The 25,920-nt window shown below is 30.9% G+C and overlaps 1 protein-coding gene across 1 annotated transcript; it reads left to right on the top strand.

Annotated features, from left to right (window-relative positions):
• The first annotated feature begins 1,450 nt into the window (after positions 1-1,450).
• On the top strand, positions 1,451-25,619 carry LOC144840385 (dual specificity tyrosine-phosphorylation-regulated kinase 4-like). The gene is made up of 14 exons (XM_078696190.1): positions 1,451-2,002; positions 11,953-12,072; positions 13,883-14,064; positions 15,076-15,149; positions 15,804-15,967; positions 18,395-18,531; positions 19,366-19,506; positions 21,174-21,394; positions 21,753-21,925; positions 22,985-23,045; positions 23,593-23,722; positions 24,276-24,418; positions 24,713-24,906; positions 25,327-25,619. The coding sequence occupies exons 1-14, from the start codon at positions 1,856-1,858 to the stop codon at positions 25,492-25,494; spliced, it is 2,055 nt and encodes a 684-aa protein (XP_078552316.1). The 5' UTR covers positions 1,451-1,855; the 3' UTR covers positions 25,495-25,619.
• Positions 25,620-25,920: the final 301 nt, after the last annotated feature.

Here is a 25,920-nt window from a genome sequence, read left to right on the forward strand (position 1 = left end):
CCATGTGCTGCGTATTTTAAATGTGTCTGTAAGTTTGTAGTGGAGCTGTAGGTTTGTGGTTAACATGCTTGCCTCCCAATCTCAAGGTCCAGGGTTCAAACCTGACCTGATTGAGGCCTATTATAATAAGCCTCAAATAAGACTTATACTGTACTTAAGCATGATAAACTATAAAATAGTTTATCCATCGTGTTATTGGCGAGTTTGTGCTCGCTATTGGATGAATATGAAATAAAAAAATAAATTATTTATTATTTACTCATTTTTAAAAATGTTTTCCTTCCTGAAACTGTGTAGGTGTTACCGCCTCTTCTTCCCTTTTATATCTGCTTTTTTTGTTTTTGAGTAAATAAAATTGAATAAACCAATTGCGTGCTATCGGAAATTATTGTATATTGATATACATTCACTCCTGAGGACGATCAAAGTATATTGATCGAAACGTCGATAAACTCAACAGTTCTTTTCAGAACTAATACACGTGGTGTACCGCAAACTTTATATCAATATTTGATTTCGCCAAGCAAACCTTCAAACAATAAATTATTGTATACTAATTTTTATTCCTTTTTAAAATTAGATTTATTTAATTTGTAATGTATTTGTCATTTGTATTGCACAGGCTTTTTGTCCATTGTCATTAAAAACATTCAATATGTATTATTTTTAAACAAGAAAGAGACATAGTGTCCGTTCAATAAATACTGTAGTGTATTATATAGACTCGGCAAACAATATATGAACAATTGCGTCACAAATTCACATTCATGTACAAAATAATATACTCTATTATATTATATAGACTACGCAAACAAATAAATACGAACAATTGCATCACAAATTCACATTCATGTACAAAATAAATTTGCATTTTAATTTCTTTTTATTAAAGATGTTGTTCCCCTAAAAAAAATGTTAATGTCACATAATAGTTATTTACTTTGTAATTTAAATGTAATTTAAAGCAAAAAAATACTTAAATTGTCTGTCACTTGTCAGTTTCAAATTATATAAGACTTTGAGAGGCATCTAAATTGTAAGCCTTTTTTAAAAATTGAATTAAATATGTTTACAATCCACACACCTTTTTGGGATTCATAAATGATAGGTATTGCCGTTATGCACTATGTACCCTAAATAATGTACTGCAGTACCCTAAATAATGTACTGCAGTATCCTAAATAATGTACTCCAGTATCATACATAATGTACTGCAAATAATGTACTGCAGTACCCTAAAAAATGTACTGCAGTATCCTAAATAATATAATACAGTACCCTAATTAATGTGTAGTGCCCCAAATATATGTACTGAACATTGTAATAACTATTTTGATACTGGATCTAAGATCTCCATTTTCTAGGGCTCCCTCTAGACTAAAAGTTTTGATCTAAATAAAAAGATTAAAGATGTTTGAAGGCTGTCTACTGATTGGTCAATTTGTGGTGGGTGAGTGCATTGTACAATAGGTGAGTCACTGACAAAGCATTGTTATTGGCTGTTGTGTGTGAGACATTTGAATGGCAGGGTAACTAATCCTCAACACAGGCAAAGTTATTAAAGAGCAATAGCATCATCACTAGCAACTGAGAAGAATAGAAAAGAACATTGTTATATATTTTTAGAAATGTTATAGCTAAGACAACTGGACATTGGCATTTTATTACATTGATTATATTATAGCTGAGTGATTAAGGAAATTGAACATAGCTGATAATTATCGGAGATTCTATATATACACCTCGCTTTTCTTTAGTTTTATGTTTCACACAAATGGAGATATTTTATTACTACCATTACCAGACTTGAATAAGTACATTAAAAATCAATGTCTGGTGTTGTTAGTAGCCAATCATGAGTAGAAAGTTGAAAGTATATGTGCAACCGATGCAGAGGACTAACCCAGTTTCAGACATGCCGCTGTCGTTGCCCCCAGCCCAGGAGAAGGGCAGCTTGGTGACAAGGAAACGAGAGATCACAGCGCCATTTATTGCTAGAATGGTAGGAGTCTAGTTTATCTATATTTTTTTTAGTTGTGAGAATAACTTTCTATGTTTTCATCCCTGGTTTCATCATCAGTTAATTTTTAAAACATGTCTCTGTGGTAGCTGAAGCATGTATACTGTGCAAATGCTGTAGTTGCACATGGGTTGGTTTGTTTTAGCCAGCTAAAGCTGAGCTCTATTTCTTTTACATTCTTCAACTGTGGCAGATTCCTTCATGTTTAAGCTAAATCATATATGGTACAGTATGTCTTATGGCCAACAAAGACTTGTAATAAGACTTTGTTTATCTTTATGTAGAGCATCTTGTGTATATGTTTGTCTTGTGAACCTCTGAGGGTCCCTAATGATCAGCAATAGCTGGATGGATCATCCTCATTAAATATGGTTAAAAAAAACAACAACAAAAACACTTATTTATTTAAATAGAATGTAAACATTTGTATACATCTAGTTTATTTTCCAAGTTTATAATCAAAATAGATTTTTTTTTTCATACAAAGTATAAACTGTAATAAGTTTCTTTTAATAATACTAGATGGTACGCCCGTTCCGCTTGCGTACCATCTAGGTCGTGCCTACAGACGGTTGACGAATACAGTAGAACAGGAAGGGACACTTTAGGGACACTAACCAACAAATTTAATGATATACAGAGTACTACTGTACTACTGTACTAGATAGTAGGAATTTGTACAGAATACTGTTGTAAGCTTTAGGTAACAATAGATTTCCAAAAAAGTTATGAATATAGAATTGTAATAGCATTAGTATGACACATCCGTATTAGTAGTGGTTAATATCAATGAATCATACCTGTTCAAATATTGTTGGGATTTTTCTGAAATAAACCCGTCACCGGAACTGTAAATTTACTGAGATATATGTATGAATTGTAAGCTGATACCATACAAGTAACAACAAATTCTGAAAGAATTATAATTTTCTTTCATTCTTCAAAAACACTAAATAAAAAAGCGCTGAAAACAATCATTATGAAAATGTCTTTAATATCAATTTCTAGCAAATATGACAATGTGTTTATCCACTATTTTTGTTTACTTTGTTTATCACCTTTAAGGTAGTGGTTTATATGATGCTTGTTCAAATAATTGTAGGGGTTTTTTTTGTAAAGAAATCCGGAACCATCAATTTAACAACATTGAATTGTAAGGTGATATAATTGAGTAATAAAATAATTCTATAAGAATATAATTTTAATAGGTCAGATTTTTATCTCTGACATAATTTGTACAATACTAATAATATTAAGTACAAATATTACGTCAGAGTAGGGCAAACATCTGACCAATTACTCAACGCCCTGACGCAAAGCTACTCCACAGTAGTTACAAACAATATACAGTAATATAATTTCACTAAATAAAAATATAATTATAGATTAAATTTAGATAAAATGTTGATGTATTAACTCTTGTTTATTTACCTGTATTTGTATTCAGTAAATCAGAAATAAACATTTTAAATATTTGTTAAAAATCTATTATGAAATTTATATCGAATTGATTATGAAATAAAATTTATTTTTTTCAATGTTTTTTAGTTTAAAAAAAACATGAAAAATGAAGAATAATTAAATCAGACTTTGAATAGGTTATTTTGTAGTTTTAATAAAGTTAATCCCTTCTGTAAAAAAAAACTAAAAAAATAATGTTTTCTCATATAAAATGACAAAATAAATGGTACAATTCAACCAAAAACCCATTGGCTGGCACTGGCAGCCAATTTGACTATTTTTTCAGGTAATTTTTTTTTTTCGATTCAATTTTTGTTCAAAGTGGATAACTATTATGTGACATTAAAATGGCATATTCGACAACAACAATTTTAAAAATTATTTTTTCAGGGGACAATACATCTTTAAAGAATGAAGGGAAAATGATGAACTTTAGTACAATACAGTAATTATTATAGATTCATATTTAGAGAATATACAATAGTTGATGAATTCAATGTCAGTGTTGCTTACCACTCTCTCCCTGTTAATTACTAAATTCTATTGATAGTAACTGCTGAGTTTTCCTAAAGAATACAAAAGCTAATCACCTATTTATTATAATAAGTAGTCTTCTTATTTTGAACAATATTATCAGAACAATGTGCTGGTTGTGGTAGCTTAGTTGTAACATGCCAGTTGTTGTCTAAAGCTCTGTCTACACTATCAAACTTTATGTGACAACAAAATGTGATGTGCCCAAATATGGACATGATGATGTCATATCACTACCATATTCAAGCATATCACTACCATATATTTGGGCACATCACTTTTTTTGTCAAACTAGTTTGATGGTGTAGACAGAGCTTTAGAAGCATTGGGGGACCTAAAAATTGGATTAACCTACAGTTCTCAGTTGTTCTGAGAACTGCATCCTAAAATGTTTTCACACAAATCTTATGATTTTGCAGCCTTTTATTTTCAAATTGAAATATTTTGAGTGTCCTTTTCCTAATAACTAAATTTATAGTTATTTGGCCCAATAATGAATGCAACATGTTTTGTTCTTTTAAATAATTCAATTACTTTATTTTACAAACTGAACCCTCCATGTTGTTGGGATTATTGTGTAATCAAAAAGGAGAAACACGTTCCTTAAGTCAGTAAAACAATATCATGACTAGATACTCGATCACCATACATTTTTTTAGAAAAATAATATTATAAATAATCCATCATATAATAATATCTAAACATTCAGTAACTAAAGCTCTGTCTACACTATCAAACTAGTTTTACAAAAAAAGTGTGATATGCCCAAATATGGTATTAATATGACATCATCATGTCCATATATGGGCACATCACATTTTGTCACATAAAGTTTGATAGTGTAGCTTTACTATGTACTATCACTTTATACCATCATTTTTATTGTATGCCTGTGAGTAAGAGTAAGAAACACCTGTATAACCTGCTTGTAGACTACTGTGTACTGTACCTGTACAAATAAAATGTGTGATTTTGATGGATGTGATTATTGCCTCGCGGTCATGGTTGTCATACTGAAGTTGATTGAAGATTCTGACACTCATCAATCATCATCTACTGTATTTCAACTGTTTAGTGGTTGAGATGATGGCTTTCAAATTCCGGGGTCTTGGGTTCATTCAAATCATGCCTAATAATTAGACATCTGGTATTATTAATATTCATCTTTTTACTGTATTTAAAATATGGATTCCAAAGATTTTTAGTTAGTATTTTAACATTAATATGGTATTGGCATGTTTCCAATTGTGAGCTGTGGATTGAAATATACACTGTTAACTATAATCTTTTTACAAAGTAGGAATTCTGAAGATTTTTTAGTTGTATTCTAACATTACTTTTTGGCATTGGCCTGTTTCCAATTGTGAACCCTGGGTGTGTTATATTCATTCCTTTATAGCATCGTACTATAAGCACTCTCACTATTTCATGAATTTCTGATGCAGTTTGTTATGAACTAGAAATCTTGAATGTAGGCCAATTTATATCACAAATTGTTGTTTATTTTGAACATAAGATTATGTTTATACCAAACATAATAACTAGGCATGGAAGTTTCAATGCTGTTTGGAAGAATTTAAATGTCTGGCTGGAATAGAACCTCTTGTTCAAAAAAATGAGCAATCCATTGGACCACATATCACAGTACTTTAAAATACACATGTATAGAATGTCATGTAAATTTTAGTACACTGAATTATCCACCCTACATATCTGGTACAATGTTTCATTTACAGCAGTGTATCAACTGTACATGTTAGCAAAATATTTGTATTGCCTTACTTAATTCTTTCTTGACATTGTTAACAATAGTATTTTATACTAGTTATACAACTCATAATCATACAATTCTTCGCATATAATTATATTTAATTGAAACTGACACTTCTGAAATGAGATAGATCTGTAATGATATAGTGTTTGATTTACCGTATTTATTCGACAATATACTTTGTATTATCTGTGCACGCAACAAATATTTTATTGGCGCGATCTGTGCCGGGTCAAGATTTTGTATTTGCGTTAGATCAACAGTACTTAGTGTCGTTAGGTCGCATATTGTTTGATACGCAAACACGAGAAAGATTCGATACATTAATAGTTGAATGGTACAAACGACAAATGTAGTTACACATAGCCACATAGCATAGAGTAGACGAGGTATTAGATGAAGAGAAGTTGAAAAATATATCTGAAAGTTTTTAAAATTAAAAAAGAAATCATAATTTGAGTTTCATGATTAGATGCATTTATCATATTCTGAATCTTGTACATTTGACTTTTGGCTTGACGACAGCTTTTGAATTAAACCCAGGCCTACTATTATTGCTATTATTATGTATTGTAAATGGAGAAGTATCCTATATATCGAGCTTATACAGTTTGCGAATTTTCTTTTTCTGTTTGTACTGTACATTTGTTGATATGGATGACATTTTTTCTGATATAAAATAAATTGAATTGAATTATTATTTTAAATATCAAAATACAGTGATTTAAATTAATTTAATGAATTTTACCTTGTTTAAATTAAAAATTCTTATTCTTTCTAAATTTGTTTGTGTACTACTGTACTATACAAATAGTGTCCTTTATGTGTTCTTTATATTCTGTCGAAAATGTCTAAAAGTCCTTGGTGTTGGAAAGAGAAAGTGTGGAAAGCTAGAGAAATTTGTTTTGTAATGTGGTTTTGGTCTGTATTAAAGACAAAAAAAGGAATAGTGTTAACAATAAATAAAATACTTCTATTGTCTTATAACAAAAGGTGATCATTAAAGCCTCTATTGTGCGATTGCTTTACATTCTTAGTATGTTAATCATCTTAGTAAACTGCCAGTCAAAGTAAATACAGAAAACAGAGTCAGTCAGTACTCTATCAAATAATACCATGACAGGGTAGTGTCCTAGCATTAGGGTAGTCAAAGTAATAACGAAAACAGAATCATTGAGTACTCTATCAACTTATACTATGGCGGGTTGGTGTCCTATCATTGAGCCAGATGCCGTACAAAAGACATTTCAAATGATTCTCAATTTTAAGTAACAGTTTGAATTTGGTGTCATTCACAGTATAGCTAACATAAAAATCAATTGTTCAATCATTTGTTCAATCCATTTAAAAAGCAAAGAATAAAAAGTAACAAATTGATATTGAACAGTAGAGCGTTGTTCAGTAAATGAAAAGTTAAATAAGAAAGTAAATTAACGTTCTGAAACTGGAGTAACGCCGAACCCGTTGAGAATTTTTCAGTAGCAGTCAAATTGATTTCTGAAGTGCGAATGTAAATAGTGACGGACAATGAGACGAAACACTTGATCAATTCTAGCACATTTTTTCAAACACTTGAAAAGTGTTGTGACGCTGTTGACTCAAACACACAATGGAATAACCGAAGGCTAAGTATGAAAGGCTGAGATGACTTAGCGTGTTATAGTACTTTAAGTAACAGGGTTGTATACAGTAAGTCTTAAATAGAACAAGCTGATTTTAGAAAGATTATAATAATTTCTGTATATCTTCTACTTTAATACTTGAGACTCATACATTTAATGTTGACAAAATAATAGTGGAGCTGTAGCTTGGCTTCCACTCTCAAGGTCCGGGGTTCAATCCTGACCTAGTGCAAGGGTTATATTGTAACTCACTACTTTTTCAACTCCACTCCCTAAGCCTCAAATAAGACTTAGTTTATAAGCATGATAATTTATAAAATAGTTTATCCATCCTTTAATTGGCGAGTTTGTGCTCGCTGTTGGATACGTATGAAATTAAAAAAAAATATATGTATAAAAAAATAAAATAAATAAATAAAAAATAATAAAATTAATTTTTATTTAATTTGTCACTGATGGTCCCAAGCTGTGAAGAATTAAGTCACTGACTCGTCAGCTCATGATAAAATAGAAAGAGAAAAGGATTTGTGAATATATAATTTATAATTTATAAACAATGAAAATATGTCTTCTGTGCAGATTATCAGGAAATAAAATTCACTCTTCCCCTGATTATATTAAATATTTAGATATTGATGTTATTTATTTATAGATAAATTTAGTTTTTATTTCTTTTTATTATTTGAATAACTGAATAATTAGAGTTGCCACATGGTGAAATTGTCAATTTTAATGATCAGCTGAATTCAATGACTAGCATTGCCTTTTGAATTTTGTGTGGTGTATTTGTTTTTACAATAAATAATATATTCACCCAGGAGGTAAAACTTGTGGTATATAGACCTTACATTCTTTAGTTTCCTCTCCACCAAATTTTTGTACAGACAAGACTATTAAAAAGTAAGGCAAAGTTGAAAACGGCAAATAGGTGAGTGTTTAAGTGGCCTTGGAATTAGCTCTCCTGCTGTGTTGGAACCACCTCTCGACCCCCACCTTTGTGTCCTATGTAGCCCACATAACCCCCTAGAGTAACCCTATCATTTTGATGCTAGATTTATGGTTAAAATAATTGAAGACGACCATTTATGGTGTGCTGTGCACATGTTGTGGATGAGGATATTTTATTTATACTACAGCTATAGATATTCAAAATTCATGTGGATATTAATATTAACATTGCATTTTGGTCAGTGATTGCTAATTTTCAAGATGGTTTAAATCAGTGGCCTCTATACAAAGTCTATCAACACCTTCTGTACAGTTATGTCTTCACTATCAAACTAGTGTAATATATGTCACATAAAGTTTGATAGTGTAGACAGCAGCTTTAGCCGACTGTATGTACAAAATACAACAGTACAAAAGTGCCATCATTTTTATATAATAGCCTTGATTGAAAATTTAAGTTGAGTTGAAAATTAGACATCTTTCTGATTCCCGGTGAATGACTTTGCGACTCAACAGTTGCATGGTGAAATGAAAGGTTACAGAAACATGAAAGCTCTTTGTGGCATAATCAGAAAATGCATAAATTGTATTTCATGATTTGCATTTAATTATATTTTAATAAACAAATATCCAAGTAAAATTTAATTAATTAATTAATTGACAAAATAAATAAATAAACTGAAACTTAATGAAACATTAAAATTATTGATTGTGTTATATTTAGATTTCTGAGTAATTTTTGTTATTACTATTTAGGAGACAGTTTTGAAATTATTATTGTCTTAATTATATTTCTGAGTACTTTTTCTTTACAATTGATATAAAGTTATTACTATTAGGAGAGAGTTGTTTTCTTATCCCTATGGCGATGAGTACACTAACGTCACGTACCCCTTGTGGGGTACATAGAGAGGTTAAGGTTAGCCATCCATAAACCCCGTTGTTGCCATAATAAAATAAAATCACCCCTTTGGAAACAAGCCTTTGGGCTTCAAGGGTTATCCCCTGCTTTCCATGTTTAATTTTTTAAGTTTAAAGTTTGTATTATTCTATGTATTTATTTTCATTCATATTTTATGCTGTTTTATCAATTGTACTGTTCTTGGAAAGCAATAAAAATATTACTTACACCTTGCATGATAGTATTTTCTTGCGTTGTTCTTACTATTATTGCAATGGTACATTCAGTAAATTTTTGTATTAAATATTTTATTTTGATCAGTTATTTTTATTTCATAATTTCTAATTCTTTTTAATAAATATTTTATTTTGTTCTGTTATTTTTATTTTATATTTTCAATTTGATATTTATTTTTTGTCTTTAAAGTATAGAACTTAAGAATATTATTAATATTATAGATAAAATATGATATAGTACATGTAAATCCCTTAAAACATGGTGTATAATCCATTCAATGTTGTTAAATCCTGCCAATTTTGTAAATCTCTTAGATTTTTATAAATCTCTTCAATGTTATAATCCCTTCATATTAATGTTATAAATCCCTTCTATGTTGTTAAATCCTGCCAATTTTGTAAATCTCTTATATTAATGTTATAGATAAAATATGATAAGTACTTGAAAACCCTTTAAAACATGGTGTTAATCCCTTAATGTCTAAATCCCTTCATGTTGTAAATCCCTTCAATGTTGTTAAATCCTGCCAATTTTGTAAATCTAATCTAATGTTGTAATCATTTAGTGTTGTTAATCCCTTCAATGTGGTAAATCTCTTCAATATTCAAATATAAAATAAAATGATTGTAAATCCCGTGAATGTTAATCCCTTCTCAATCAAATTCAATTTCCTTCCAAAAGTTTTAACCTTAAACAAAAAAGTTTGAGAGAATAATAAGTATTGATTTGTTACGCATGAAACGCCTGCTATTGTTTCGGCAAAATGCATTGAATGTCGCAACATGTAACAGCAGTTCACAATTCACCATGCTGAATATGTCATCAAAGTCAAAAGCTTTATTAGTTGGTTGTAATATAATAATGACTGGTGGTCAAATTATCTCTTGTATTGCCTCGTCCTCATTGGTCAATATAATAATTTATTCATAAACTTTATCTATTAAGCTCAGTCTACACTATCAAACTAGTTTGACAAAAAAAGCGTGATGTGTCGAAATATGGTAGTGATATGCCGAAATATGGTAGTGATATGACATCATCATGTCCATATGGACACATTACATTTTTTTGTCACATAAAGTTTGATAGTGTAGACAGAGCTTTACCGTACATTGTTTCTTAAATTGGCCAATGAAACTACTGTACAAGCAGTATAATTAGTTTCTTGCGTATCAAAAGAGTTTACCAGTAAAAAAAAAGGTCATATCGATAAATATACGACAACATCATCACAATGCTTCTATTGTTTTGGTTACACATTAACCTGGTACAAAAACAGAAGCTTCCCCATAACTTAATCCTCCATCGATATTGTAACTTTTGATTCAATGACATCTTAGCTTTGTTTCTGTTACCTTGAAAGTGGATCATTGATCAGGGAGAAGAAGCTGTTCCCCTACCTGCATTGATCACATGATATTGATCGTTGCTTTTGTTGTGTCACTGTTCTTTCTTCGTTATCCCTCTCTGAAAGGAAGACGCGTAATCCTGTTAGTTTCCGTTCCGTAAGAAAACACCGTAAAGGAGGTCTGGATGTTGTTGAAGCCTAAACCGGCTAATTGATTAGAATACGCCTTTAACTATATAATGTTGTCAATTGTAAAAATGTCAAATAAAGTTCACAAAATTGTTCTCTTATCATACTATAATGCTCTGTTGTCTTTTCAAACTGCATAAAGACGGAATTTTACACTTGCTTTTAAATCTGTATTTTATTGAGTGTCTTACTCTTTCTTAATAAATTGATTAGAATACGCCTTTAACTATATAATGTTGTCAATTGTAAAAATGTCAAATAAAGTTCACAAGCTTTTTCCTTATCATACTATAAACCTCTGTTTTCTTTCAAACTGCACAAATGACTGAGAAGACACGACTGGTATTTTATTGAGTGTCTCACCCTTTCTTATCCAGTTCTTAAATCATTGTTATAATTATATACCCATCACTGTTGAAGTGAAGTGAGATCACCGGCATAAAATAAAACTATATGTAGCCTGAATTAAATCTTCCAGGTAGACAAGTTTGGTAGTTTACCTGTGTGAACTACTGTAATAAACAATATGGTACTCATTATTGTCAATAGCAGCTGCTGTATTATGAAGTTTAAATATCCTTATACTTAGTTTTTGAGAAGTATGTCATTTCTTGCACATAAACTACTGTACGGTCAAAAGTTCAAATCTTGTATGTAATTTTAGTGTAATAAAAGTCTATTACGTGTCTAGCTTACCTGGATAAACCGACATAGGCCTTATCCCCTCAAGTGGAGAACATAACCCGAAAAGTAAACATTTTTCCTGAACTCCCCTCCAAGACAGTGGTATCGCCCGTGAGTTTACTGAGATGTAATGAAACCAGGTGCAGATTTTAACCCATGATTCAGAGGCTGTTAAGCAACAGCCTAGATACTGTATCACATTCTTAATTAATGTTATGTTATTTTTTTGACTTTCAGAATCAGAAGGACTGTGTTAATAGGACATTGCCGGGAGAGACGGTCAAGTTTGGTGCTACAAAAACACAACCGCTACAGATAACAAGTATGATGACCACAACTAAACTACCAACAACTGAGGTATAACTAGCTAATTAATATCAAATCAAATTTATTTGTTCCATATATAAATATGTACAAAAAATTGTCTTCCTTGACAGAAATTACAGTAATACAAAACAAAACATTTACAATTACATCATAAGTTAGATTACAATTTATAAAAAGATTCATTAAATTATTCAATATACAGTACTACCATACATGTTTATTTTTGTTCATGTCATTATTTAATGGTATTGGTAGTATACTTTATAGTGTGAAAAATGATAATAAAATCGGTGAAAATAAGAAAGTTGCCTCAAACCCACAGACCCTCAGCGTATGCAGCCCTGCCATCATAATACCATTCTGACATTTTAAAATCCATAGTGTATGAATTTACTTAAAATTACATATTGTCATGCTTTCATTATCGTTCTTGTCTCTTAAGATTTGTCCCCACTAGCAACGCAACACAAGGGCTTACGCGCAACGCAAGCGAGTTGACCAATGAGAAGCCACTGTTCGAATAATCTATCGCTTGTGATTGGTCAAATCACGTCCTTGCATTGTGTTGCTAGTGGGAACCAACCTTTACTACATCATCATAAAAAATAATTTGCAATACATTTGCTATTAATAGTTTCAATTGTTTATATAACATTTGGCAAAGAGCAGTAAATTGGATGAACTGATGATAATTATAAATCTTGTAGTCCTTGTAAATGAAAAAAAAAATAAGCAGAGTCCTTCAGAAGACAAATTAATCATAAAAAACACATTAATCTTGTTTGGGACATGTTTGTTAATCATCAACACAATAACAAACAAATCAAACAATGTAGCTAATATTCAGTCCAATAATTTGATATCCAATAATTTGATATCCAATAATTAGTTTTATTAAAGTGTTCAAGGAGAAAGGGCTATTATTGGTTTATCCAGGTAAGCTAGCACTCAGAGACTACCAACACCACTGTTGGTTTGTGTAAATTAGTTGTTAATAAAGTCCATTTTGACAGTCCATCTCAACACAAACATTTCTAATAATACGCTTTTTCAACATTTATCATTAGTACTATGGTGAAAATACTATACAATAATATTATGTGTATTGTCCTATTCTATATCATCATAATAATGTAAATATATAAGAATAATAATTTATACAATTGTAATTTTAAAATTAAATTGTAATTTTATATTCTATACCAATTTTTTAAAGGATTCTTGAGATATAATTAGTATGTTCTTTATCAGTTCCTTGTTTTTAGGACCCAAGTGGAAATAAGGTTTTAACTTTTCTTGGCATTCCTTGTAATCAAGGCCTGTTTTTCTGTGCAATTGTTTTTTCTATTTTGTATGTATTATTGTATTGTCTTTTAACCTTGATTACCAAATAAAGAAATTAAAAATTCAAATTCAAATATACAACAATAGAGATTTTAAATTATGTCAAAAATGACATATTAGAAGAAAGATCTGCCCTAGAGCAGGTATTGGACCTCTCTCCGCCCTCACTCCACTTCAGTAGTTTAAAACATTTTTATTACGTATTCCATATTGATCCTATTAGTCCCACCTTCTTTAAAACCTTTCTAAACAAATTCTCTCTCTAAGTCTAAAGCCTTGTCTACACTATCAAACTTTATGTGACAACAAATTGTGATGTGCCTATATATAGACATGATGTCATGTCACTACCATATTTGGGCATATCACTACCATAATTGGGCACATCACACGTTTTTGTCAATTGGTTGATAGTGTAGACAGAGCTTTATATATAGATATAGAATATCTACAACTAATTGAATCAAATAATCACTTGTCTTCTTCTTTATTTCAGAAACATCACGCTAAAAACTTGCCGGTGGCTTCAACGAACACAACGTTTCCACAACTCACTCTTTCACAGAAAAACAGCAATATTGACAGTCTGCCGCACCTGTCTAACGTCCACGGAAACATTGTCACGAGTCAGAAACAAATCAACGAACCTCAGAGAGTAACAAAGCATCATACAAGTTTGTAAGTATTTTAATTTTGTTATTTATTTATACTGGGTAACCTTTTCAGTCAAAGACTGGCCTCCAAGAGGGCCCAGCTATGATCAGTGGCTGTGTATGTGTGTACTAGTACACCGGGATAACCCCTACTCGTCTTGTAAGATGTACTAGGTTCTTTAAAGTTCACATGAGCTACAGAGATGTGTACACTAGACCTACGGTTTATAGTCCTTATACGAGAAGACTTGTTCTACCACCAGAACCATGGACCGAGTGAACCTCAAACCCTTGCCAATGTTATGGCTACGTAATTACGGTTCCACTGTCTTAACCTCTCGGCCACTCACTCACACCATGCTTTTAATTAGTTTTTTAACATTAAACGTGTTTTTAGTTTTAATCATCATTGCTATCACTTGAGGTCATTATTTTATTGTGATCTCAATCTAGAGCAACCACAATAACAGTAAATACCAATATATAATAATCAAAATAAGTAATAATTTGGGAAACATTTCTAGGTTTTGCTCTGTTTACTATAATAATCAATTTCAATTTAGCAGGTCTGTTACCTGGGGAACCACCTTTTGTAAAATTCTGCCTGTGGCCAGGTTAAACATAAATTGTGCATCATTCAAAAGCAGTACAATGATACAAAATTAATAACACTTTTCAGTTATCTAGGGAACAGAGCTTTTGTTATTTAGTGTTCCAAGTATACAAATAAAAAATAGTTAATAAAAAGAAATATTTTATTGTTAATGATTTCGGTATTTGCTAAATATAGATCAAATGTAATAACTCATCAGTGTCATTACTATGTCATCTTAATTAGTGTATTTCTTTTTAATGAGAGAGTGGGTTAAATATGGGATCGTAGATGAATATGTCTTTATTTAATTAACTTAGAAACTAATTAATTTAAAAAGTACCCTACAAAGTAGTATGAGATGAATAAAGACAAATTGTATTGAAGTATAACTTTTTTTTTAAATATTTTGTAGTTAAAATAAATAAATAAACTTTTTTTCAGTGATTTTAAGAAAGATATTAAACAAGAGAAGGCTAAAGCAGATCATTCAAGTGGCTTCCCTTTGTCTCCAAACGGTAAGATTATCTGTTTGCTCATCTTTATCAGAAATCTCTCATATCGATCTTCATCCATTTTTTAACAAACACCGACTCATCATTTTAATTCTTGCTTTCTTTGTAACCTAATACACCAACTTATGATATAACTTTACATTATTACTTTGTCGTTTATTTGACTTTATTCCATAATAGCTAAAGCTACAAGAAACCTCAGCAGCAAAAATGAACCAATTTATACATGGTAGTGGTGCTGTAGCTTGTTGGTTAACATGCTTCCCAAGGTCCGGGGTTAAATTCTGTGCCAAGATTTTTCCTCCACTCCCTAAGCCTCAAATGAGACTTAGTTTATAAGCGCGATAAATTATAAAATAGTTTATCCATCCTGTAATTGGGAGTTTGTGCTCGCTGTTGGATGTGTATAAAATTTAAAAAAAAATGAATTTTGTAAACCTCCTTTCCAATTTGTGCTACTTTTATCTGGTTCACCACCCTTTTTTTGTATCTTCTTATATTTGTATGTTTAAAATTAGTATATTTCCCCTTTGTAATCTTGCAAATAATATTGGCACATTGGTGTTCATCTTATACAATTTGTATTTAAGTTGTTTATTTCATGCCTAGCTTACCTGGATAAACCAAAAACATGATCTGTTTTTTTTTCCATGACAGAGTGTTTATCAATGTACAGACAAAAACTGACAGCATTTGAGCAATCCGAAATGCAGGAGTACAATGAGATATGGTTCTTGGGATTAGAAGCTAAGAAGATAGAGGGTATACAAGGAGCCTCCAACAACAATGGTTACGATGATGAAAACGGTTCCTATGTTAAGGTAGGCCTGTTTGTTCATAGGCTGTGTTCGGACTTTCAACTCTGTAATGGCATGTGTTACCTAAATTACTCTTGGGACTAACCAGATGAACTTTTCTGACTACAAAAATGTACAAATGACAAAATAAGGTAACATTTCATATAAAGTCAAATTGTTCTTGTGGTTAATGAACTTGCCTTTTAAGGTGTTTAAAAGAAAAAGAAAATTGAAAAAAAAAATAGAAAAACCTCATTAGTTGGGTTTTTTAAACAGCTGGTTTATCTAAAAATTTACACCACATGCGACCATTACAATACATGTGTAAATTGTAAAGTCCAAACAGGCTCCTAGTTCTTGAAATCACTGTCCCGCTACATTACATTTATCTCGTATCCACTTTCACAAGAAATAAAGTGGTCCGTTTTTTTCCATGAAAAGGGAACAATCTCTGTTCAAGCAAGTGGGTTGTCAAAGGCCTGTGAAAAATTGGTCAGGTTGAAACCTTAACAACCGTACAGATACAGATATATTTTATTATCAAATATAATGGAAATTGCAGTGCTCATATCTTGGGTGAGGGGCGGGTGCTATGGCCCTGAGTGTCAGCGGTGGGTGGGATAATGGTTATTGAAGTCAGTAAATAAAAGTGATATTAGATATCATCATCATTAATGTACTTCAATGTTTTGTTAAGATTTATCAATAGCAGACAAACATTTTATAAACGAAATGAACCATTCCTGGGGAGATTTTGTTATGTTTAATTTGATTGTCAATACATGCAGATGGTAATGGATGAAAAAAAATATACAAATTTTTTTAAAGCCACCTGCAAAAAAAAATCAGACAATGCTATTGAGAGATAATAAAGAACAGAAACAGGAAAAACATTAAATATTTCCTTTTCATCTTTGTCAACATCCTACCATGACCTTTTGATGTATTACCTTAACAACTGCAGTAAACTATAAATTTACTGCAGAAAATTGTTTCCATAAAGATGTATTGTCCCCCAAAAACATGAAAATAAAGATTAATAAAAATAGACTTTAAAAACAGGCCATTTTGAATAAAGTTATTCACTTCTGTAAAAAAAAAACCAAAAAAATAATGATTTAACTTATAAAGAGACAACAACAAAACGGTTAATCTTATCCAAAAACCATTTTCTGACAGACAATTTAAGTATTTTTTGCTCTAAATTACATTTTTGTCAGGTAATTTTTTTTCCGAAGTGAATAACTATTACGTGACATTAAAGTGGCATATAAAACAAAAAATTTGAAACAAAAAATGTTTAGGGAGACAATATATCTTTAAACCGTACATCACTTTTATTTATTTTATTATTAGTTAGCAGTAGCTCTTTGACAGTCATATGGAATGCAATCGTGGGCCGCATTTGGACTGGGTACTGTCTGTTCAGAACCCCTGCAATATATAGTGTTCTTATCAGACAGTATACTGTTCATATCAGACGCAATTTAGTTTGTCCATCGTCTACCAATTCGAAACAACAGCTCACTAATTTATCAAATATTGAAACAGCAAGATAAATTAAGCAACCAAAGTCTGTGTTTCAAATTCTCCAATCCCCTAGCAACAAGGGATCCAAACGTATAGGAAAAATAACATAGTGATAAATATCAATATTCTATGAAACAGAGATACAGAGAGATAATTATTATATTAGATAGCAATAGTATAATAAAGTTAACATAATCCGAAGGCCTTGGTTCCAATGCTCAGATTATAGAATTTCTTCTACTTATCACAAGACATCTGCTGATACGTTATTTTACTATTTATAGACTTTCATTTATTATTATTTATTCAATTTGATTTTATTTATATCTTTTAATATCTATTTACAGTAATACAAAACATGTATCTGGTGCTCTTTAATATTGTCTTAGCTAAAAATAATTTTAAAATATTTTCTGGCCAACTAGTAGAAGTTGAAACATTTCTTGATTATGATTCTTTTTTACTTATTTTGTATCATGAGTGCATGAAGAAGTGATTATTTTTTGGTGTACTATGGTAACATGTAAATAATAATAAATTCCCCGTGAGATATGAAACAAAATAAACACAATTAATATTGAGAAGTGATAAAATACAGTAAAAATTTTATCAAAATTCTTGTTAAATTGTAGATCATGGAAGTCATTGAATTCTAGTACAAATAAAAATTGTGTCTATGCATGTGGCGAGGCGTTTAATTGCGGGAAAAATAAACGGCCCAGGGGGAGGGTTTATTTGAGGGGGGCGTGTATTCCAAAGGATGTTCTATGGGGGCGTTTATTCGAAGGGGGCGTTTATTCCAAGGAGGCGTTTATTCAGAGGAGGTGTTTATTCAGAGTGGGCCATTTATTTGAATTAATATGGTAAATAAACTTTTTATGTGTCTGTACATTATATATTATAAATTATATTTCTGTTTAGGTTCTACATGACCATCTTGTGTATAGATATGAAGTTTTGGAGGTGATCGGTAAAGGGTCATTCGGTCAAGTTGTGAAAGCTTTAGACCACAAGACTGGTCAAATATTAGCAATTAAGATTATACGCAATAAGAAAAGGTTTGTATAATTTTTTCTTAATTTAACCTTCAATATTTTATTTATTTACTTATTTTTATTTTAATCTGGTGACCATAACTTAAAGTTTGTGTCCAAACTTATTTTGGCCTCTTCTGTCACCCCACCCCCCACCCTTTTGTTTGTTTTTTTAAACTAGTGTAACTTTGTTTTTTCAATGTTTTGTGTGTGTGCAGGGAAACACTAATAAAAACAAACAAACACACAATAATTATCTTCGTCTTCACCTACCTATTCTCTATCAAAATTGAGTTTCCGATAAATTTAAAAATACACTATAGGACTAATCTGATCTGGGTCAGTTACCTCTTATGACACAGGCAAAGATGAAGAAAGAAAGAAACCTCTAAGAAACCTCAAATCCTAATTAATATCCAACACAAATTTGAAACCGTAATCAAACAAAACTCAAATTACCTGGCCTAATTTCAAATAATAATTACTTATTGATTTCTAATAACGTATTAAACAAACTTGCTTACAACATATAACAGTAACTAATAACACTTTTCCCACGCAGCCTGTCAAGCAATATTTAAACTTGTTTACTCATTTCAATGTAATAATCAAAGCATACTTATTTATATATATATATATATAAAGCTCTGTCTACACTATCAAACTAGTTTGACAAAAAAAGCATGATGTGCCCAAATATGGTAGTGATATGCCCAAATTTATAGTGATATGACATCATCATGTCCATATATGGGCATTTTTTTGTCACATAAGGTTTGATAGTGTAGACAGAGCTTAATATACAAGCCAGGAGACAATAGATTAATTAACTTATGATATTTATATTAATTTCAACAGGTTTCACCACCAAGCATTAATTGAAGTAAAAATTCTTGATGCGCTGAGGAGGAAAGATAAAGACAGTTCACATAATGTCATCCACATGTCTGAATACTTCTACTTTAGGAACCACCTGTGTATAACCTTTGAACTCTTAGGGTGAGTAAAATAGTATTTATTTTATTTTTATTCAAAAAAATAAATAATAATTAAATATGGTTTGATATATATTCAACTCGGGCCGCTGGGCCTCCTCTTGCATCTGCCCCTGTGATGGTAACTGTAATTCTGAGAATATTTAGTGGGCACACAGGTGTCACACAGGTGCAAGAATAGGTATTGATATGGATACTCTTATAGCCACATGAATTATCTAATTTTCGATGCAAACCTTCAAACATGTCACTATTCCCACCATTGCGCATACTAGGTTATTATTACAACTATAATTATTTGATTACGCAATAGGAATCAGCCGACGTGATTGTCATGTTGTTGCCATTATTTCATTTTTTGACAGCTGATCTTTGCTGGTTGCACCTGCTCCAAATACCAAATCAAAGTTTACGATGGCAAAAAAAAAACAAGTTGATAGGAATTACACATTTTCAATTATGGCTATACATACATTGAATCACTTCGACTTTTAATGTAATTAAATCATTTACATACGTTATTTGAAAGTGAATCAAATTCTATTTCGGCTTTTTAACGTAATTAAGTCATTTACATACGCTGTTTGAAAGTGAATCAAATTCTATTCGACTTTTTAATGTAATTAAATCATTTACATACGTTATTTGATGGATTAAGTGAATTGAATTCTATTCCGATGTTTTTATGATATAATTAAATCATTTTACACATGTTGTTGCGTTGATGGGTTTATCATTGATATTTCCTGGTAGGAAATATCATGTGACATTTTTAGTGCTGTTACCAAGGAAACATGATGCTCTCCAATAAATGTTACATCAGAGATAATTTTGTCTGGTTTGATGTGAATTGATTTTTTTAAGTCAGATTTTTTTACACCAATGGAAAGCATTGTCATTCCTCTTCACATAATCTAATCTATCACAATTAATACGATTTGTAAATTAAAATAGATTTTTAGTTCTTTGATTTTTCAAGTACAAACGTTGTTATGATCGGGTAAACTGTATTTGGAATAATGTATCATAAATGTTCAGTTAATGATTTGTAATAGAATATGGTTGTTTTTCATTTAAATATTCCTATATGTTAGGAACTATGTAATAAATTCCATTTCTGTAAAGTGCGGCACTTAGCCAGATGATATAATAACAATGAACATTGAGTAAAAATAATGAAATTAATTCAGGTTATGAAATTAATTAAGGTTATGAAATAATTAAGGTTATGATTTTTTTTTTAATTCACAGCTTTAAAAAACCACAATGACATGACTGAAGTAAACAATAAATTTAACATTAAAACTCTCATACACCATTTAAAATGAATTAACTACAAAATATACAATATATATATATAGTCAACTCGGCCAAATACCGGATATTTTTGGGCTGGCTAAATATGTCTGGTTTTACAAATGTGTAATGGTAAAAATGATTTTGGAACTGTTGTACTGGTATTGGGAGAGTTTCTGGTTTTCAGAGCGTCCGGTATTGGGAGAGTTTCTGGTTTTCAGAGAGTCCGGTATTGGGAGAGTTTTTGATTTTCAGAGAGTCCGGTATTGGGAGAGTTTCTGGTTTTCAGAGAGTCAGGTATTGGGAGATTTGACTGTATATTTTATAATTTAGCATCTAATTAAATTAATTAATTAATTGCTTTTCTTTTTACAGAATGAATCTGTATGAATTAATTAAAAAGAACAATTTCCAAGGATTTAGTGTGGCATTGATCCGGCGATTCGCAACAGCATTACTACAATGTCTCAAAATGCTGCAACGCGAACATATCATTCATTGCGATCTGAAGCCAGAAAACATACTGTTACGACAGAAGGGTCAGAGTTCAATTAAGGTCATTGACTTTGGATCAAGTTGTTATGAGCATCAGAGAGGTTTGAACACATTATTTTATTATTTTCTACACTTTCAAACTTTATGACATTGACAAAATGTAATGTGCCCATATATGGACATGATGTCATATCAATACCATATTTAGGCACATCACACTTTTTTTGTCAAACTAGTTTGATAGTGTAGACAGAGCTTTATGCATTATAAGGTGAATTGAACCAAATAGGTAGTGATCATTTGTAAATATAATAATGTTTCCATTGGCAGGGAAATGTACCCCAACCCTATCCCATGATTTCAAACCCCAATAGCATTCCAATTTATCATGATTTATATCAACAAATCAAAGAAATAAATTCATAATTTTGATTTATAAAAAATCTAATTCTGTTACAGTTTACACATACATCCAGTCAAGATTTTATCGATCTCCTGAGGTGATACTGGGTTTAACTTACGGCTTACCTATTGATATGTGGAGTCTAGGCTGTATTCTCTCTGAACTCTATACGGGTTACCCGCTCTTTCCTGGCGAAAATGAGGTTGAGCAGCTAGCCTGCATCATGGAGGTACGTTTTTGTTGACTCTCTTTTCAGTATTTATACCTAGTGTTTTTACCTTTAGCATTATTATTTAAAGATATATAAAGTCTCCCAAAAGCGTGAAAAATGAGGATTAATGAAAAAAGACTTTCACAGTTTTAATAAAGTTACAGTATTACTTCCGTAGAAAAACAATTATAATGTTTTCACTAAATAAAAAGACAAAATATACTGTTGAATTCAAACAAAAACACATTGACTTCCAGTAAATTTTTTTTTTTCTCAAAAAGAAATTATTAAAGATAAAATGTATTTCTTTATTTTATTTCATCATCACCCTACAATGACCATACGTCACCATTACCAGTGTTGAAAGACATAAAATATAATATAATGTACCACAAAAAATCAACAAACAACAAGAAACATTTAGATATTAGTGACATCAGACAAAGCCTTTTGACGGAAACATGCAAGCGAATTTATAATTATATAATTATTTTTAAAAAACAATCAATATTATGCCTTTTTGGAAGCTGTGCCTTTAGCATTATTTCTACACTACTGTGTTTGATTTTGCAATAAGAGTGTGATTATCCCTCATTGTAGTCATTGATACCTTTATAATGAAAAGAATTACAGTAAAGATTTCAACAATAGGAATAAAAGAATAGGCTTGGCAAACATTGAGGCAAATGTCTGACATCCAATTGATTTAAATGATTGAGTACTCGCAACCTAGTTAAAAGCATGATGGGATACATACCTGAATGTATCCTTGCCGTTTGATTGGTTGGTTTTCAACTGATCCACGTTAGAAAATCAACCTGTAGTTTGCATGTCTGTGCTACGCTCTGCATCCAAAATTGCAATGCTGCCTTTTTTGATAGCCTAGACTATGGTGAACTTCCGTAGAAAAAAAAAATAATAATGTTTTCACTTATAAAATGACAAACTAAATGTTTAAATTCAACCAAAAATCCATTGGCTGGCATCCAATACATCTTTAACACCCCAATGACTGGAAAAAATTATTTAATTCTGAATCACAGGTTTTACATTTTAATTATTGTTTAATTTTTACAGATACTTGGCCTGCCACCAAATCACCTAACAGCCGAAGCACATAGAAAAAGACTATTCTTTGGTAAGGTTTTAATATAATTAAATGTCATACCGTAAATTTACATTAAGATTGACACATCCCGCTATGAGTGTGTTTTCTGTGGTGTAGTATTTCACCAATCTCCTCCTATCGTTTGTACCTTGTCTTATTCTATGTAATTATTAACTTCCGTTTATACCTAAAGGCGTGATGGTATTGGTGATTTAATTAACCGCAATGTTGTTTAACATTACAACACGTGTTGACAAGCCACGTACCTCAGGGCATTCACCTGAATCAATGTTTCGTAAATTTATTTTGTAACAATTATTTATAATAATTTGACATGTTAAAGTGGAACCCTGGGTTGAAATGTCAAATGAATAATATGTGAGAACCTCCTAAATTAAAATGTAGTTACAAATAGCCATTATCCAATGTGTTATATGTACCATATACTTTGTTTTGTTGCCTTGTCGTTAATTTCTTTCTTTCAGTCAAAGGTTACATAAGGTTACAATGTTTGTTTTTGCACTGTTTTATTTTTTTCAATAGTAATGAAATTTTATTTTTTAACTTCTTTTTTTAGATTCCAAGGGAAATCCAAGATGCTTAACAAACAGTAAAGGGAAGAAACGACGGCCAAACTCTAAAGACCTTAGTTATGCAATCAAGACGACGGATGCAAACTTCTTAGATTTTATACAAAGATGCCTAGAGTAAGAAACAATTTTAATACACTGTCAACTCTGTTCAAACACCCAAAAACTCCCATAAAACCACCTAAAGATGTATTAATAATTTATTAATTATTAATAATATAAGTATGTATATTATAGAAAAAGTATTCATAACATGAGCAATGGTTAAAGCTCTGTCTACACTATTAAACTTATGTGACAAAAAAATGTGGACATAATGATGTCATTTCGCTGCCATGTTTGGGCATATTACTACCATATTTGGTACACTTTTGTATAGTTTGATAGTGTAGACAGAGCTTTAAAATGCAATGCATGATTTTGAGACCAGTGCTTGTGCCCCTTGGTACTATCATCCTTCAGATGGGATGTTGGTTCCTTAACACCCAACAAATTCCTCACAACTATCTTAAGATCCCAAATTCTTTTGTATGACATTCTGCAAACCACAGTTGTCAGAAAACGAAAGGTCGACTGGTGGACTAACATAATAATAAACAATAACATAGTCTTGGGGCATGTCTAATCCATGGGAGACATAAAATCATTTTAAATAAAATGATTTTTGCAGGTGGGATCCAGACAATCGAATGACGCCAGACGAAGCCATGAGGCACGAGTGGATACAAGAAGGACGGATACACCGCAAAGCCGCAAAACCAACGTCTCAACCCATCTCAAAAGCAAATTCAGGCTCCAATCTAATATCACTACGTAAGTTATCTTGTGGTATATTCTGTATACCCTATAATATTTATTTATTACAAAGATAAATAAACAATACAAAGGATAGGAACAAAAACGTCCATCTTTCTGCGAGAAGTCATTTTTTTTCTATGGAAAAAAATGTCAATGCGATTATGATGTTTTTAATGTGATTTTGATAATTTATGATTTTATTGAAGATCTATACTAGATGAATCTCTTAATATTTTTGAGTACTTTTACTTTAAATATTTAGCTTTTTTATTGTGTTTACTATTAAATTTGTTTTTATTTCATTTTCAGCTAAAGCAAAAACTGAGGTTGACATAAAATCAAAGCATAAAAACACCACCGAAAAGCACACCGCTAAACACAGTGCTAAGCATAGTGCTAAGCACAGTGCTAAGCATAGTGCTAAGCACAGCGCCGCCAAGATTAGGGAAAAAACCATGGTTAATGGAACCATTGCAGAGGCACCAGACAAACCAGTGAATAAGGTAAAGTATTACATCTAAAGCTCTGTCTACACTATCAAACTAGTGTGATGTGCCCAAATATGGTAGTGATATGCCCAAATATGGTAGTGATATGTCCAAATATGGTAGTGAAATGACATCATTATGTCCATATATGGGCACATCATATTTTTTTGTCACATAAACTTTGATAGTGTAGACAGAGCTTAATAGTGAATATGTTCATACTAAAAATAGCCTGCCTATTCATGCTACAGTAAATATATATATATATAGCAAAAATATTCATACTAAAAGTAGCGATTTGAGCAGTCAAATCATATCCTCCCCCAACCCACCCCAGGCTATTTATGGTGAATATATTGCTCTTTTTCTGTTTATTTTCTTATTTCTATACATTTCTATTTAAATTAATTTCTTTTGTTTAAACTTGTTTTTTAGGTAAAACCAATGTTATTAGATGAAAATATGAACGGTTTTCCGAGTGTCACTGCTAAGGGCAACAACAAGCAATTACTAACAACTACCAACAAACAAGCAGACGAACCTGAAGCAGAACACACAGACAAAACTGAAGAGGGCGCTAGTATATATTTACCACCAATATAGAAATGTAGTAATACCATCAGTTTGACATTTTAGATAATATAAAACATAAATTTAGGGGAAGAGTAAAATTATATGGAAAAATCATATAATCTTAATCTTCCCTGATTAAATGAATAATTATATATGATCATATTTTACATTAATTGATAATTTACTAAATTTTAATTACAAAGTCTGATTTATTATTTAAATAACTGTTAAATGTAGAAAGTTAATTAAAAGAAAATTTATTTTAAATAATATGCAAATTAAATTAAGTTATATTCCGTCCAAATTAAGACACCACATGTTAGTGCGGATCTTAATGCTGTAGTTACAACATTCCACGGGTTTTATAGAATGGTGATGTATGCATTTAAATGACATGTAAATAATGTATATAGATATATATGTACATAATGATTATTTCTCTACTAATAATATTTT

The sequence above is a fragment of the Antedon bifida genome, chromosome 4 (assembly GCF_963402885.1).
Source record: "Antedon bifida chromosome 4, ecAntBifi1.1, whole genome shotgun sequence".
Taxonomy (NCBI): Eukaryota; Metazoa; Echinodermata; class Crinoidea; order Comatulida; family Antedonidae; genus Antedon; species Antedon bifida.